An 18,706-nucleotide genomic window follows, 5' to 3' on the forward strand; every position below is an offset into this window, starting at 1 on the left:
ATGAATGTTCAAGTACACCAGCACACCTGTATACCCCTAGGGTGATAACCTTGTGGCCTGCTTGTCTGTTGCCGGTTTGCTGAACCAACAGGAATCGGCCACTACTGAGTTACTATCACCTGCATTGTGACGACTGTTTGTATAACTTGTTTCTGAGAATACAACCGATTTGAGTTGAATTCGTCCATTTTGCTGGTTTCAGTGAGTGAGTGAGTGAATTTAGTTTTACACCGCACTCAGGAATATACCATCTATATGACGGCGGTCTGTAAGTAATCCAGTGATTAACAACATGAGCATCGATCTGCGTAATTTGGAGCCGATGACATGGTTCAAGCAAGTCAGCGAGCTTGAGCACCCGATCCAGTTAGTCGCCTCTTACGACAAGCACAGTTGCCTTTTATAGGAAGCATGGATTGCTGAAGGCTTATTCTACCCGGGGATCTTCACGGGTCTTTTCTCGTTTCAAGTCTTAGACACAACTTTACTGCCTCGAAGGGTTTGATGACGTCCGAAAATACCAATGGCTATAAAAGATATCGGACATTGGGAAAAAGCTCTTGGATATGCTAGTGTCAAGATTTCCTAAGATATGTAATAACACGATACATTTGTTTAACTTAAACAGAAATGCAACTGTGTAACAAGTGTTACAAATGCACTTAGTCTGAATCATTGTTGTTTCAGTGATGTATATTTTGTCACTAAAGATTTCTTGCCAAAGATTATTTGGAATGCCGTATCAAAAAGAATAAAGGAAATGCACATTCAGACCTGGAAATAATATAGTCTCCCAAATCCACTTTACACAGTATTTTCAAATCCTTTTTTCTGAATACAGAAGAATACCTTCATGTTATGAAATCTCGGAGAGTTACAGGTTTCATTCACATGGTCTTGTGATCGAGAAGGGTATATATTATGATAGTGCAAAAGAAAAAAAACCCCAACAATTGTACATAAATTGTTATTGAGGACGAGTTAACTAACTATATATGTATAAACTCTTTACACGTTACGTACCGCATCATCAAACAGCCACAGTGAAAGTTTGCCTTTTGGCCATGTGAGAACATATACAATCAAAAGTATGTTTAAAAGTGTGACATCAAACCATCAAGCACACAACTTCCAATAGCAGTTGCAAATACAGCTACTTCCTGGCAAACAAGGATAAGTTGAGCACCGACCAGACAATTGATCTGTATTAGCATGTATGAGTGCCTCCCACTGGCGCTTGCAATTTTGAACGAAGGTGCTCCGGGATCAAGCGTAGTGTATTAACGACTTGCTACACCGACCGCGTGAGAGTCTTGGAGAGTAAACGCGCAGAATCAATTTCATCGTCATGCACTGTAGGCGCATTAGCCTTCATCTGCTCTGTTTCACAAAAAGAACGGGAGTTACTCATTGCCGTGCAACGCCTACTTCTAACATCGCAAATGCGTTCTCTTTTCTTGTCCAGCTTATCCTTGATTGTTAGTAGAATGAACAATCAACTGAGAAACCACTTCACGTCTAACACCTTTTATGGTGTGCTTTTAACAGACACGCACTCCTGCTCGTCCCTGGCGTATCACTCTGTCACATATATTGTATGACAGCATATAAATCATAATTAAGGAGAGATGGTATTATGTTCATAGTCTAAGGGTGTGATAGTAGAGCTTCGAGCATGCAGGCAACATTAAAGCTTGGTCGATCAGGCCCAACAATTGGCTTGCACAAAGATGTTCAAGTGAAAGCGTTTTCCCGCTACCGGATAATTAGACGAGGACGGTTTGCTTTGCTAAAGTTTATGCTGTTCTACTTTCTAGAGACGTTAATGAGTACTAGATTTCAAGCAATTTTCTGTTATCTTTTCCAAAACAGTCCAAACCTAATACACCAGTGTTTTTGTAATGTGAATTTAAGAGATTTTTCTAATGAACATCTCTGATTATGCTTTTTGGTAAAGATATGATGGTTTATTGGCCCCTGAATTGCTGTATAAGAACGCTTTAAAATAATTTCTTGCATTCCTCAAGGGGAGAAAGTCCGAAATGAATATTCATTTCTGTCAACGTTTGATGGTATCTTTGGAAAAGATTGATCATTTCCATAAAATTAAACCACTTTTTGTAGTGTTCATGAGTTGTACTAACATAGGAGTATACAGCAATGTGTTTGGATGCAGTAATTGGATGAAGAAACTGTATTAGAGTACATGTACTATGTTTTGCTAAATATTTATTCTACAGGAACACCGAGAAGGAATATTAAATTGAAAGCGTCCATCAACATGTCAACGCATGGAGGTAAAATACAAGCTATTTTAGTCAAATATCTGCTTAAATCCGAAATAGGATGAGTTGGATATCTTCCTTCATGCATAGCAGAAACTCTCCGAGCTTAACCACTTTGCTGTTCATGTCTGCAATGTGAAACAATATCCTAGTCATGGATGTTAGTTCCAAACATATCTTCGCTTGTCAAATAGCAAGATGCATTAACTTGTCTCCTTGTGTGAGCTGACCACGATTACATGGGTTGATAAACGATCATTATATTTACTGCTAAAGCACACACTGCCTGCAACACCGGACCAGTTCAGACTTGCGGTGGAGCATCTTTGATTTGTCTTTAAACTGAACCTGAATTTACTGATAGGCATACTACATGTCATTGAAACTAGCTTGGAGCATGCTAAAGCATGATTGGAGGAGAGAAACAACACAGGTTACGGCATGGTTTCTTATCAAATTAAAGAGAGACCGAATGAATTGAAAAGAACCTTTACTACAATTTTTTCAAGAAATCACAAGGCACAGAACACGTGACTTCCCCACAGAATTTTCACTTCGTCGCTAAGTTCACTATCTGTTTCCATTTTTACCTCTGCAATAACGTTCTGCCAACAGTTTCAATATGTTGTAAAGACGTCAAAGATCCTTTGGTGTTTCTGCTGGATCTTGGTGTTTTTCCAGTGCCGACTATCCCCGTCAACACAACAGGCAGGCCAGGAGTCTCTGTATACTTCCTTGACAAGCGAATTCCGGTGTTGCAGTGATATAACCGTCTTTACTGTGTGTTCTCACTTCCCGGCAATAGTGTCGACCATAAGTATGTGAGTAACAACCACTCTGTCAATGAATGTCGAACAATGTCAGGAAAACTGCATTCTACTCGTAGATGCCGTTTAGTGAATGAATATTTGCGTCAGAATCACTGTAATCGCAAACCGACAGCAAAGTCGACCTGACGGAAATAGGGCCCTACCACCAATCCCATCCTACTCTCAATGCTGACATCACGTGAAACATTTAGATGAGTCGGTATGCATCTACAGACACGTCGTCTTCTTTGTATGTTCGGGATTCCAAAGGTAAAAAATGTTTAGGAAGAGCGTAAACCCAAAGACAGATTCTAATAAATACCCTACCACAAGTTACAAATATATACCAAAAACAAGCAAAGAATTGATTACGTTTCTCAAAGCCACAAAAGTGCTCAGTTTCCACATGATAAATACCACTTCACTGATTTCTCAGACATCTGTCGCTAAGTTGTTATGTTAATAAGTTCAAAGGTTCGGGGTTCTTGGTCAAAGATGAAAACAAATGGAAGATTCTTACGTGTAATTGATGACATTCTTCATTGGAAACACATATGTCACATTTGGAGAGAGGGCATTTTTGGATGACGGAGGCCGGAGACAATTGTGATCTTTATGTAAATGGATACAAATGAAAAAAGGAAACGAAATTCCTAAATTCGATCACATGGACAATCAATTTAGCTTCAAGTGTATCGACGATCCGTATGCATTTAAATGCATCAAATTCCCTCCAACTGATTTGCTCACTTGAAGTGAACCTGCGAGAGGCGATGAAGTCCCCAGCAACCTAGTATGGAGAATTGCGTACGAGGGCAAGCATATCGTGGTTCATAATTATATATGGTGTCCTGAATATCACTTTATCAAGAATAGTTTTATGCAAAGCTTCGATTACGAGGATTTCAAAGAAAACTACATTTTTCATTCATGAAATTTTAGTATGTTTTACTATGTTCATTCAGAGGTTGGCATTTCGGAGATAACGTCACCTTGGGATTCGCTTGCAATATTGTTGTTATTAAAACAAGATTGTCCAGTTACGTGAGTGACTGAGTTCATATTTAACGTCACATCGGCAATGTTTCAGCCATATCGTGACGAGAACATTTAATACTGAAATGAAATATATGTATAGTATAAAAACCTGTCAGCGAAGGACAGTAAAACAACTAGAATATCACAATTTCAATTAAAACTAGCTTGGAAAGTTACAACTAATATCACTATTCGGACAATACAATATAAAGTCAGGCTATAGATCACCATACTAGGGACCATAGGGACTTACAGTGCATTTGCTACCTGCATGGACCCTATTTGGATTTACATCATCCCCTCAGCTGTTAGCAATTTAGACATATCTGGCCAAAAATTAAAAATACACATATACTACGACTGAGAACAGTGGAAAGTTTAAATTGACTGTGAATGCTTTTGGACATAAGTACCCTCTCAGGAGGACAATAATTTTACAATACTTCAACCCCCTTTGAGGGTACAGCCACCAACAATTCAAGTTACTAATCCAAACGTCCAATAATTAAAATACATCTATTTACACAAGTTTTCAAAATTCAACCAAAAAATCAATATCTTTTAAAAGACCAATAATTAAATGAGATCTAACGCTGGTAAATAGATCCTTAATTGTTTTAACTGTATAATACCTATCCCTTGTGATGGAGAATTCCACACAGTCAAGCAGGATATGCTTGACAGTGACTCTCTCATCACAAGGGATACAAAATGGAGGATCCTCATCTTTTAACAAGTATACATGAGTATATCTAGTATGGCTAATACGAAATCGTTTTAAAATAACCTCTTCAAATCTGGACTGACAGCCCAAGAAGGTGTAACCAATATACGGTTTTATTTCATGTAATTTATTTGTACCTACTTGGGTGTCCCACTTCTTCTGCATCAGATCACGGATGTAAGTTCTAATGCTAGCTTTGTAATCAGAGTATGCAATAAGAAGTGGTGTCACAGATTTGTTGAGTGCTGCCTTGGCAGCAAGATCGGCCATTGCGTTACCGGAAATGCCTACGTGGCTGGGTAACCAACAGAATACGATGTCGTATTGGCCAGTAGCAAGATCATTGTACAATTCAATAATTTCAATTAAAAGTGGATGTTTACAAGAAATATTTTTAATAGCCTGAAGGCAAGAAAGAGTGTCAGAATAGATTATGTACTGTTTGCGTTTTGGGTGCCTTTTAATAGATTTAAGAGCTGTTAATATGGCGTTAGGTTCTGCTGTAAAAATAGAACTATTATCTAGTTTTCTAGATGATATTGTTTTGGATCCAATGACAGTGGCACAAGCAACTGAGCCACCGTCCTTGGACCCATCTGTAAATAAGGATTTATAATTGCTATATTTATGTTTCAATTGCTTATATTCTTGTTTGTATTGTAATTCATTAGTTTCTGAGTTTTTAAATGTAATTAATGTTAGGTCCACTTGGGGCCTAACCAATTACCAAGGAGGAGAGGACAGAAGACGGGAAGGAGCTATATATTCCAGCTCAATGCCGGCTGAAGAAAGAAATGGTTTAATTCATAAACCAAGAGGTGGAACAAGAGAAGGTTTCTTTTTGAATAAATCCTCATACAGGGAACTGAAAACACAGTTATATGCAGGTTTTGACTCACTGGAATATAATTTTGTTACATACTGTGAAGCTAGTTTTATACGTCGCTGCTCAAGAGATGGCTCATCAGCCTCAACGTACAGGCTGTCAACAGGTGAAGTTCGAAAGGAGCCAAGACAAAGTCTTAGACCTTGATGGTGAACAGAATCTAAAAGGTTTAGGTTGCTTTTACAGGCTCCACCATATACGATCAAGTTTTGATCGGATCAGTGATCGATAAAGCTGCAGGAGGGTAGCTTGATCCGTCCCCATTTAGAATTTGAAACGACTTTCAACAAGTCAAGTGCCTTCAGGCATTTAGTTTTAAGTAATTTAATATGCGGTAAAAACGTTAACTGTGAGTCAAAGATTAGACCTAAGAACTTGGCTTCCTTCACAACTTTTATGGGAGATCCATTTAGAAACAGTTCAGAATCCGCATGCAGTTTATATTTTTTACAAAAGTGTATACAATGAGTTTTGGATTTAGAAAATTGAAAGCCGTTTTCAAGACAATATTTATTTATTTTATTTAAACACAGCTGCAGTTGCCGTTCAATAGTATTTATATTTTTACCACGACAAGAAATATTAAAATCATCCACAAAAAACGATCCATCAATTGAATCGTTTAAAACTTTTGACAAACTATTTATCTTGATACTAAAAAGTGTTACAGACACAATACTGCCTTGTGGAACACCCTGATCTTGATTGTAATGATCAGACAGGGTAGAACCCACGTGGACTTGACATTGTCTGTCATTTAAAAAGTTTGCTATGAATTCAGTCAAACGACCTCGCAAACCGAAATCATGTAAATCTCTCAGAATGCCATATTTCCAGGTTGTGTCATATGCTTTTTCCAGATCAAAAAAGATAGACACAACATGTTGTTTATGAATTAGTGCGTTTTTCACAAATGATTCTAGTCGCACTAGGTGGTCGACAGTACTTCTGTTTTTACGGAAACCACAATGTACATCTGTTATGAGGTTATTTGTTTCCAAGTACCAAACAAGTCGATTATTTATCATACGTTCCATGGTCTTGCAAACACAGCTAGTTAATGAAATCGGACGATAATTAGACGGATCCGTATAATCCCGTCCAGGCTTAGGTATTGGTACTACTATAGCATCACGCCATAAAGAAGGAAATTTCACAGAAGTCCAAATATCATCAAATATATACAAGGGCGTCTCTAAACAGGATTCTGGTAAGTGCTTAAGGAGTTGATAATGTATGTTATCAGCTCCTGTAGCAGTGTCATGAGCTTGATCAAGAGCAGTATGGAGTTCATAAATAGAAAATGTTTCATTATAATCTTCCCCACTATCACAATTGAAATTAATAGTTTTCATTTCTTGTTGTTTTTGATATTGCTGAAATTGAGGTATATAATTCGAAGAGGAAGAATGTTTAGCGAGAGTTTCGCCCAGTTTATGTGCAATATCTGATTTATCAATAAGCAATTGATCTCCATGTTTAACATGATGGACAGTAGATTTGATACCTTTACCTTTAATTTTCTGGATCATGTTCCATACCTTGGACGTGGAATTTATTTTGGATACATAATTTTGCCAAGATTGGCGTTTGTTCTGTTTAAAAGTACGCCGCGCTTTAGCATTTAACATTTTAAATTTATTTAGATTATGCACCATATGGTGGCGACGGAAATAGTGTTCTGCTTTTTTCCTTGCCTTCCTAGCTTGTTTGCATTCATCGCCGAACCATGGTTTTCGAATGTGTGGAACTGCAGAGGACTTTGGTATACACTCATCAGCTATGGAATTCAGTTCATCAGAATAACATTTAATAGCATCACGAACGTCAATAAAACGTTCAGGTTTAAGTTTTTCAGCACACAGTGGTTCATATAAAGCCCAGTTAGCCTTTTTAAAATTCCGCCTTGATGATGGAGGAACATCAGATGGAGTTACAGCTTTTAATATAGTAGGAAAATGGTCACTTCCACAGAGGTCATCGTGGACTGGCCATTCGAATTCATTAAATAGTTCTGAATTTGTGAGTGACAAGTCGAGAGCAGAGTAGGTTCCTGTACCAGGGTGTAAGTATGTGTTTGAAACATCATTATAAATACATAAATCATTGTCAGAACAAAGCCCTCCAACAATTTACCTTTAGCGTTTGTAGTTACACTACCCCAGAGTGGGTTGTGGCCTTTCAGATCTCCCATTATAACACAGGGCTTCAGGAGTTGGTCATACAGAGTTTGAAGATCGGTTTTGGCAAACGTCAAAGACGGAGAGATATAGAGACAGCATAATGTAAACGCAACGTGCAAAGTTAGTCGTACTGCAACGGCCTGAAGATTAGTATTAAGTGAAACGGGGCTATGGATAATGTTTTCTTTGATAAGAATGGAAGATCCTCCTGTGGCCTTATCACCTGCAGGTGAAAAGCAATGATATGCTTTGTAATGACGAAGATCCAAAGTATCTGTCTGTTTGAAAGTCTCCTGCAGACAGAAGGTGAAGGTGTAATATCTTGGACTAATAGCTGTAATTCATGTAAGTTAGTCCTCAGTCCTCTGCAGTTCCACTGTAGAATATTGTTAGAATAAACTGTCTTTTGGGGGGATTTATTGGGGATCTACCCCGCACTCTTTTGGAGGGCGACAAGCTATGTGCCCTAGAATGGACGTTTTCAGAAACGTCCATGTCTTCAAGAGACCCATATTTGTTGAACAATTGAATTATATTTTGTGACCCTTTAGGTGCCCTGCCACTTTGTTGTTTGGAAGCATCAGGCTTAGGCTTAGGTTTACTTTTAACAGTGTGTTGACTATCAGTTGTCGATTGAGACTTTGAGTGTGACTGAGATGATGATGATTTGTGATCAGAAGAAGACTTTGGTGTACTAGGAAGTGATTCCTCAGTCTGTGATGATATAGCAGGGTATGGTATCTGTGGAGAGTCGCAATTGACCCAAGTCAAGGTAGTTTGGCAGCCCGTGGATGATTTTGTTATTTTAGAGCTAGACTCAGATGAGGTTTTTGCTATTGTAGCATAACTTTCTGGAAGATCAGATCTCTTTACCAGTGTTTTCACAAAAAGAGATATTTTGAGTAAACCTTATTCTCTTTATCTCCATCTGCTCTTTCCAAATAGGACACTGTGTAGAAAATGACGAATGATCGCCTGAGCAGTTGGTGCATTTTTAAAAATCACTGCCACAATCTTCTGTTGTGTGTGTTTCCTCACCACAGTGAGCACACACAACAGACAATGTGCAAGTGTTCACACCATGTCCATATTTCTGGCATTTAAAACGCTGCAAAGGATTGGGGATGTACAAATCAACGTTAACATTGCAGTTACCTGCCTTGATTGATATGGGCGCATTTGTGATCCAGAGAACGAAAACAGGTACGTGTTAGTTGGAACAACCTCATTATTCTTCCGGCTTGAAAATCTTTTCACATCTATCACTCCTTGATCCTTCATTTCCGATACAATGTCAAACTCAGTCATATCTGCAAATAGACGGTCTCGATCTCTTACAATACCTTTACTGGTGTTCAGAGTTGTATGTGCAGACACCTTAACCAGAAATCCAACAAACATTTCAGTGGACAGCAGATTGGTTGCTTGTTGTTTTCTATTACATTCAAGTAACAGAGATCCTGAACGCAAGCGTTTCACGTCTTTAATTTCTCCTGCTATTCCATGGACACATTTTGATATAGCAAACGTATTCAGCTTTAATGGAGTTTGATCAAGAGTCTCAAGAATTAGGAAACGAGGCCAATAATCAACAGACTTCGAAGGTCGCTGTTCATCATAATCAATGTCAAGTGGACGTTTCGTTTTTTGTTTGGGGTTTGGTATTCCATGCTAAGTGGTAATGATTCGTCATCCGAGCTCCCCACCCACCACGGAGTATCACAAGGACAATGCTAAAAAGAAGCGGATGATATACTCCAGCAGAAAAATTAAAAGATTAATAGTTCCACAGATTGGCCCATGAGTCACCGCCTTCTGGGCATACGACTCTAGGCAAAAACATACATAAAATGATGGGTTTGAAATAACAATCTCAAAATAGCCAAGCATAAAATTTCAAATCAACAGTTTTATACATTTTGAGCATTACATCGTTGTAGCTCAGGGCTTTGCGTGACCAGCCGATTGATAGAACTCGGCCAGTTCTACCACCCCTCTAGGTGAAGTAAGGGCCGAAGTGGTGTGTTGAGCAATAAGAGCAAAATGGTTCAGTCTCCTACTGCCCTCACCCAACAGACTACCGTCCTCCACCGACACGGGACGCAACCCACGGCAAACAGGTTGCCCAATTTAGTCGCCTCTTACGACAAGCAATGGGGTTGCTGTGTACACATTCTGTTCCGGGTCCACACGGGAGTTGTCCAATTAAGTATATTTTTCAATCAAACACATTAAACAATTAAAATGTAAAAATGTGTGCTTACATGCTTGGTACATCGATTGATTTGCAGAAAACAGAAAACAGAAATTTCTACAGAAGAAAGGAAAGGTAACCATCCCCAGAACGATGAAGCCGGACTGGACGAACTGTGGAGTTCGGCTCAGGTGGGAATTGAATTCCTCAGTCTGTCACCTAAACACAGTGCATTTTGAGTATGAGGTTCGGCTCGCTACATACAACATGACATGTAGAGGCAATAAGGTAAAACGAGATGCTAATATACAGTTGCGAACCCCTCGGGCACAAGGTCGTCAGACCAAACCTCGCACAGGTGATAGTCCTCGTTGTGCCCGATCGTGTATGGCGAATTTCAACGGTCGTTCATAGTGTTCTCTCCGAATAAAGCGCTATCGTTCAGTCCGACCCGCTGATTTTAACTCCCACGATTCTTCTTTCTATCTTGCAGCTTGTGAAAGCACTCCTAGACCGGGTCAGCTGTGGTTTAAAAGAATGACAATTAGCAGAGACACAAATGGCTAAACACGCCAATGTATCCGGATGCAAACGACTCAAATCACACTGCTCGTAAACATCTCATACAATACCTTGTCAATGCAAATGTTTCGCCAAAGCACATCATGCAAATTTCAGGACATAAGAATATACAAAGTATTAAGAATTACACCTCCGTGTCAGAGGGACAACACTGGGAGTCGGGGTTTGATTAATGTGGAGGCTCTTCATGTGAGAATTTTATTGTGCACTTTTGCACATATTTATTTATTGGATGATACTCTGGTGATGCATGTCAAGACTCACGATGAAAGCAAGTTCTTCCACAGCTATTTTAAGTGTACCAAGGTTGTTGGACTCAATCTGTATCTGAAATTTGAGGTTGATTTTATTGATACCGATGTACTGCTGGGCGGTACATCGATGAAAGTAAACCAGGTGAAGTCCTTTACCAAGTCTGCCCAGAGTCGGTCCTTGGTAGAGAGGCTGTCTGAGAAGCCATTGCATCGTGTGGAACAGAACAGCTACCCAACCAACTCATTCGCCTAAATAAAGTCGGTTGTTCTGAAATGTGAAACTGAGGGCTTCCCTTTTGCTTCCCAGGACCAGTCACGGTGTCCAGGGAGACGCGGAAAATATGCTTTTAAACTTCTCTGGAATAGGCCAATATACAGAATGAGACAACATTCAGATTTCAGACAACAAACCTGATCTTGTCCTTTTTTGATAAAACCAATGAATATATTTATGTCATTGAATTTTCTGTTCTTTTAACCGAAATGTGATTGACAAGATTCAGGAAAAAAACATGATAATATATGTGGACCTCGTCTATGAAATGTCTCCCTTGCATCCCAAGTTCACCATCGCCAGGCTCCCCACTGTTCTCGGTGTCCATGGTTTGGTACCTCCTGAACTCTTGGCGCAGATCAGGAGAGTGCCGGGGTTCTCCACCGGGAACACAACCCTCCTGACACTGGGTAAGGCTGCAGTGTTGGGGAGCCTCCATATTCTCCGCAAAGTTCGACAAGGCAGTGTTTCCTGGGAGAAGTCCCATTTGCTGTCTGGGCTGCGTGTGGAGGGGGTGGGGGCCCTGTGCAATTCTGATGCATTTTCATCTTTAATCTGTCAAAAATAGAAAATAAAACAGACAAGACAACACCCAGTCGTATGACCACAAGACAGGATGGATGACAATGGACTACGTTCCATATGTCCAGTATCACCGGGGCATCTCTACCGTTACAATTTGTCAAAGCTGGGATACGAAAAGGGGTCGGCATACGATCCTTGATATGAAGTTGTTCAAACAGGGTTACGGCAAAATTTGATGGTAAAGCTGTCAAAATACACTTCAATAGCACGTGTATGAGGTAATCGCTCCACAACTCATCGTTCAGTCTCTAAAACGTTCCGACGCATATCCTCATTTCCTTTGTACCATGTTTAGTGAGAACCGTTAATTATACCTTGTAACTTTGGATGTGGATATATGGATATTCAACACAATGTCATATTAAAACACACGTTGGTTCAGAACATCTTCCAACACTTATGATAAGGATGGGAAATGAAGTGACACAAGCGCAAAGATGAAAGGAAGCTTGTAAAATCTAATGTGATTCCATCCGACAAGGCTTTGTACCTCAACAGGACATTGATGAAAGAATATAACACGTGGACGCGATATAATGAGCCTCCCTGTTTAATTTCCTGTCTAATTTATTGGTTTTAAATGTGTGAAGTAGTCATTAATTTAGCAACAAAAATACCGCAAATTTGCTAAACCGTTGATTTGTCACGATCTGTCTCTAAAAGTACAAACTGTCTTCAAAGCATGTTGACAACAGACGGCTTTCTGTAATCACAAGAAATGCATTCTGAAAACGATAATCAGTGCGCCAAGGAACAGCTTGGATCGTTATTATACATCAAACGCTGATTCAGAATCTCATACTCTATAACCTGCCATGAAAAAACTTGCGAGCGCCAAAATTCACCCATTCGTGTAATTCCGTTATCACATTGGCGCTATTAGATGGGTGGTTAAGCTTTCCTAGTTCCTGAAAGCTTGGGGACATATTGTTGGGGTCTACCTAGTGTCCGCAATACGAATTCAGTCCAGGAAATATGTGTATCCATAAATAAACACCTTTCAAAGTTCAAAGTTTAACTCAATATATGGCAGTTAAGGATACCAGATATGCTTAATATAATATTGTATTATGAATGGGGCATGCCAGTCGGTCAGCTAACACTACTTCTCGCATGCCACGAGGATCAGTTCTGTGAACAGTTTCACCCTAAATTCTCAGTGTGTGCCTATCATTGAATATCATTGTTTACACTTATTATTACAATTGTCATAGGATATTTATATGGCGCACATATCCAAGGAATTAATACATGACCAAGGTGCTTGAGTGTTACCTTGATCAACGGATGCCTTTTTCGTGCACTTTTTGACCTTTTGAACTCCTGGGGAGTACTCATACCGCTTGTTGACTGACGCATCTTCACAAGATACCCATTTGCAGATTGGTGAACTGGGACACACAGTGACATGACACATTTCTTTGTGGTTTGTTGGTATCGCACCAGATTCTTTTACGGACTGATTTCCAGTTTATGTATTGTTTCATTGTTTCAACTTTGTCAAAGGGAGATTTCGACGACGTTGGTCGCAAGGATACCTCGCGACACCTTCTGACCTGTGGAAGCCGTTCCTTACCTCATCCAGACCCTAATCTTTATTCACTAGGAATCTATAAGCATTGAAACCCCTGAGGAACAGGCGCGGATTAGTGTAGATCTTCAGCAACCCACACTTGCCACTAAGGCGATTACGCTTGTCGTAAGAGGCGACTAACGTTATTGGGTTGTCAGGCTGGTTGACACAGGCCATCTGTTCCCAATTGCGCAAATCCATGCTCATGCCACTGATCACTGGATTGTTTGGTCCAGATTTGATTATTTAGAAACAACCGCCATATATCTGGATTATTGCTGAGTGCGGCGTAACACTCAGCTCACTCACGTATAAGCAGTGATAGAAAAAGGAAGCAGGACGTCTCCCTTGTCCCCTGCATCTTTAGTTCAGGTGGACTCTGTTATCATTGTCCAATAACAGATTAAAACTCGTAAGTAGATTAATGCACTCCATTGGCAGCTACGTTATAAAGCATCTCGTTGTAAGATAAATGGTAAATGGCGCTGAATCTCTACACTCACAATAAACCAGATCATGCTCAATTTTCACTGCTAGCAAACCAGAAGGCCACATCAAGAGATAATGGATTATACAATGGCGGGCCAACATTTATGATAATTATATCTGTTGCCAAATATCTATATATATTAAGTTAATTATAGTTTATAGTTTATTGGCCTATGTTACTGCTCTATATGTATTCATGTGGAACTAGAAAGGCCCCCGGACACAAGCTGTCAGGAAACTCCTTTGAATCAAGTAAGTAAGTAAGTAAGTAAGTAAGTAAGTAAGTAAGTAACACACACACACACACACTAAAAATGTGTCCAAATGCTATGATGTGACATTGAAGATGAACGCTCCACGTGGTGGTCCTCGATTCAATTGTATCAATGAAATTCTGTAAAAATATTTGTTCTATAGTGTGTCAGGTGGACATACGGGAATTTCAAATGAGATTACAGGGGTTCACAAAACTTAGTCGACCCATATACATGCACCCGTCCCCTTACAAAAGGCCAAAGAGTACTGCAAGAGATTGGTAGCCGCGGAGTCCGAGGTTTCATTGTTTTGAGGTAATCAATGAATAATATGCGACATCTGAATGGAGGTCTGAAGTAGTGACTCATTTTATGGCAATACGAAATCTTCAGAACACATTCCACGTTCAGAGGTCTGAAAATCATAATCCTTCGTCGTCTTACACTGGATGAACTTTTTGTTGTAAAGAACGTCGCCGATTGCAGTTGAACTTTTGTAAAATGCAACCGCTAGGTACTGGAGTTCCTGGACTTTTACGCCACATACAGCAGAGCAAGAAGTCATGCATCTTGTATTAAACACTTTTTCTTTCGCTTGTCTCTACTTCAGTACATGGAATCCACACATTAAATGAACCACCAAGCTGTGATACAGCAACGGTGTTGTTTCCTGGTTGATTTAGTGATGATTTCAAGGAGGACTGTGGAGTTTCATTTCGTTAAGTGGCTGTTTACTTTGCACAATCTATCTTACTGTCGTCTGCTGTTGTCGAAAGCCATTTTGAGCTTTCACTTCGGGAAGAAAAAGAAATGCAGTCAGGAACGAGTTAGCAATCTAAAATCATTATTACATGGTGTTCTCAAAGTGAAACGAGAATAGATGAGATCCCCCTCTAGCGACATGTATCTATGTATTTTCTAAACATTTATGTGACTATTAATCAAGACCACAACAGGAATGAATGTATAATCTGAAACTGAGCAATCGATAATTAACAAGTAGTGTTAAAAAATCAGTATCAATCATGCCTATAGCGTTTTTCTTTGGGAGCACTTCCGTATCAACTTGGCTTCTGATAATGTGCTTTATCTCAGTCGAATTTTCCCTTGCTGCATGTTAAAGGTTGACCGTTGAAATCTGTGTTGTGTTTTGCAATGATTAATGTATGAACACATGGACATATTTTTTTATTCATTTGAATCGCCTATGCGATACTTTTCGAAAGAGTACCTTTAACTATCACTTTCATATTCAATATGTGACATTCTTGATACTTTCTAATTACCACATTTATATAACAAGTTCAGATTATGAACTTTACGGAGATTGGTTTACACCTGTTGTAATGAATGTTCTCGAAGATTGGCAATTGCTTTTGGCTGGTTTTACTCAGTCTTAACATCTCGTAAGTGCTTACCCTGCGCCAGTTTAGGCCCTAGCGTCCGCTTTCATATGCCAGGGTGCTCGGCGTCCTACAGAGAGCACTGACTGAATAAGTTAATGTTACGAGAATCTTCACTATATCCCAAGATAGCATCACAACACAAGGCATTATCGTGGTGTAGGAAGTTAAAAAGATGTCTGGCTTAGGAGCATGCTGGCATTGATTAGGTGTCTTGGTGATTGAGTAGCCATTTGTAATAAACATTTATGCTTAATAGTAATAATTATTATTTGGTCACAACATTTAGTGTTTTGAATAATAATTATGATGGGTCACATTTCGTTTAATAAATGGTCAGCACTTTTAGGAATCTGGTTTTCCGGAATTTATCTGCTCTTAGTTTTCTATGTGTTTACTTCCGGGAGACTTATTCGAGGGCATTCTACAGTGTTGACGATGGTCGTAAGTGCCTAAACTTTCGGGAAATGGCTGAGCATATATATATATAAAGGCTGGTTGCCATGTTGCGAGGGACACACGTTCACTGGAGTATCATCATCAATCTGCTAACACCTGAAACTGCTGCCAGAAACTGTTTGCCGTGTTACATGCTGCTCGACTGTTTGTCTCTCACTCTAAGACTTTGGTGAGTTTGCTATACTATATATATTGTGACCCATTGCCTTAGATTTTGTCTCATTTGGATTGAATTTGTAATCAGCATTGTGAAACTGACCTTGTATACCTTGCTCTCCTTGAATAATAGTACATAATTTGAACGTTTATGACTTGTTTTTGTTCTGTTATGCTGGTTCACAGGGGGATTTCTCACATCGTTTGTCACGGTTAAGAATTTATCGTAACAAGTTACTGATAGTGCATACATTGTATGATCTCAGTATTATGTATACATAGCAGTAGTAGTAGCAGGTAAAACACTGGCAGGCATATGGATAGCATGTTAAATGATCAGCAAACTTGCCGCGGCCAAAAAATCAGGGCAAACAACATTTTGTTAGAATCAACTTGCCATTTAATTCCACATACCATTCACATGTCACGTTGTAACCACTGTGGCAATGTTGATACTGATGTTTGCCTGAGGAGATATATTGGTCATTGGTGGCATGACCTTCAGGAAAGCAGTCAACGCAATCTTCCTGGCCCGCTTAACGCCAGGTTTAAAACCGATGTGGGATCTGATGGATCTGACACAGCAGGTCGAGAGGGCTAAGATTCCCCAATGTGTGATCCCAGCAACCACTTCGTCTATAGGTGTAAAGGGGATAATGGTGGAAAAGGGAGAGGTGGAGTCCTTAATACGGTGACACTTGTTCCATGCTGCATTCACGCTGGTAATGGATATTTATGAACTGTTGTCCTACATGGCCAAGATTTCATCGTCATGAAGGTTTCCGATGCGTTACGTCCCATAATGCTGGGTGATCTTAATATCGTTTTGGCTTGTCATAAATGTATACGGCGCTCTCTAGTAATTGCATGTTTACATAATTACTTTTTTTCTTAGTTATGCAACTCATGGAGGATACGTCCGTGCGAAACTTTAGTCTTCTTTAATTTCCATGTCTAAGGGTTGTTATCGTTTTTATTCACACTCCAACAAATATCATATTGTGTCAATTTCAGAGCCCCAATTTTGCTTCCTATTCCCATATTGAATTGTGCTTTCATCTGCACCTTGCATTCGGACTTGATTGAAGAACTGGCTACAAAAGGGGGGCTGTTATGTAATCAAGCGACGTTTTTGATCGGTGAAATGTCATAAATATGGAACTATTGACTGAATGTTGAATTCCCAGGAATAGAATATGATTAGGTGCTTTTTGTTGTCCTTATTCAGTGAACATATGAGGCAAATTCGCTATGATTATCGATTACAAAAACAATCCAAGAAACAAACAATCCCCGCCCCGCCCCGCCCTGTGAACCGAGTCTATCCTGCTTATGTACACCAGTAGCTAAACTGGCTTGTCCGCTTGTCATCGGCAGGTACAGGAATCTAAAGTCAGACAGCCGACTAATTAGTTGTCATTTATTGACTGCGTTCTAAGCAGAAACACCTGTGGGTTTGCTAACTGTCAGGTGATTTAACAACGAATTCAGTCTACAACTGACGTATATATCTACAACAGTGTTATAAATAAAGCACTAACTATTGATTGCAGTGATGGTTATATGGTTAATTTCTTCATTATTTTTAACTTGGGAATAAACAAGCAACAATATAACGACTAATCGTGTATATGCTATTGTATTTTGTTCATCAAGGTTTAAGAAAGTTGGTGGCTCATGTAAGCAAATTATGTCCAAAAATAGATATATCTGAAGCTCTGGATATCATCAGAAAATGTCATGGTTAGACTCACTTGGGCTGAAAGCGTCTTCAAACAGTTTTAATTTGGTTGGGTTACGATGTAATACAAATGCAAAGATTAAAGGAAGCGCTCATTATGTAATAAGTCAAATGGGGTTCTTTCATCCGAAATGTTTTTTTCTCTACATGGTTGTGAATGTTCTGATACAATGTTCGTAATTATTGCAACATTGTACTGTGAGGGAAGTTTTAAAATATGATATTCTCAGGGCGGTGTATAACTATTAATATTGGCATGATAATCCCCAGTATGATTCCATCTGACATCACTTTTTACCTCAAAGACGTCAACTATAATGAGCCTTATATTTCAGTCTGCTAGTTTTAAATGTGTTAAGAATCTTTTACCCATAATGGCCGGCCAAACAGGTAATTTACCTGCTAAAGTACAAATTGTCTTGACAGCATGTCCACTTCATGTGGTTTTCTATAACTACAGTGTTGAAAACACTGAAACAAATACTCCAAGGCCCAGCTTGAATCGTTGATATACATCAAATGCTGCTTTAGACAGTGATATTCAATACGCGGCTTGAAAGTGCTGGACATTCATTCACCCACTCATATGATATAACTCCGTTATCAGATTGGCGCTATTATAGGGATGTTCCAGTTCACATCAGCTCAGAGACATATAATGGGGATCTATCTAGTTTCAATTTTACATATAGATACATAAATTCTAGTATGATTATCAGTAAACAAATACCACTGTAAGTTCCAACTTTAGCTCAAGGTATTTTAGTTGGGGATACCAGAGATGCTTAATATAAATGCAACTTTTAAGGCAATAATC

General features: G+C 39.3%; 1 protein-coding gene across 1 annotated transcript in view; it reads left to right on the forward strand.

Annotated features, from left to right (window-relative positions):
- Positions 1 to 11,208, forward strand: part of LOC137266220 (uncharacterized PE-PGRS family protein PE_PGRS54-like) — a 66,578-nt gene extending 55,370 nt beyond the window's left edge. Inside the window, exons 19-20 of the mRNA XM_067801719.1 lie at positions 10,217 to 10,310; positions 10,989 to 11,208. Coding sequence (XP_067657820.1) covers positions 10,217 to 10,310; positions 10,989 to 11,208 — 314 coding nt within the window. The remainder of the gene's footprint in view (positions 1 to 10,216; positions 10,311 to 10,988) is intronic.
- Positions 11,209 to 18,706: the final 7,498 nt, after the last annotated feature.

This window comes from Haliotis asinina, chromosome 15 (assembly GCF_037392515.1).
Source record: "Haliotis asinina isolate JCU_RB_2024 chromosome 15, JCU_Hal_asi_v2, whole genome shotgun sequence".
Classification (NCBI taxonomy): Eukaryota; Metazoa; Mollusca; class Gastropoda; order Lepetellida; family Haliotidae; genus Haliotis; species Haliotis asinina.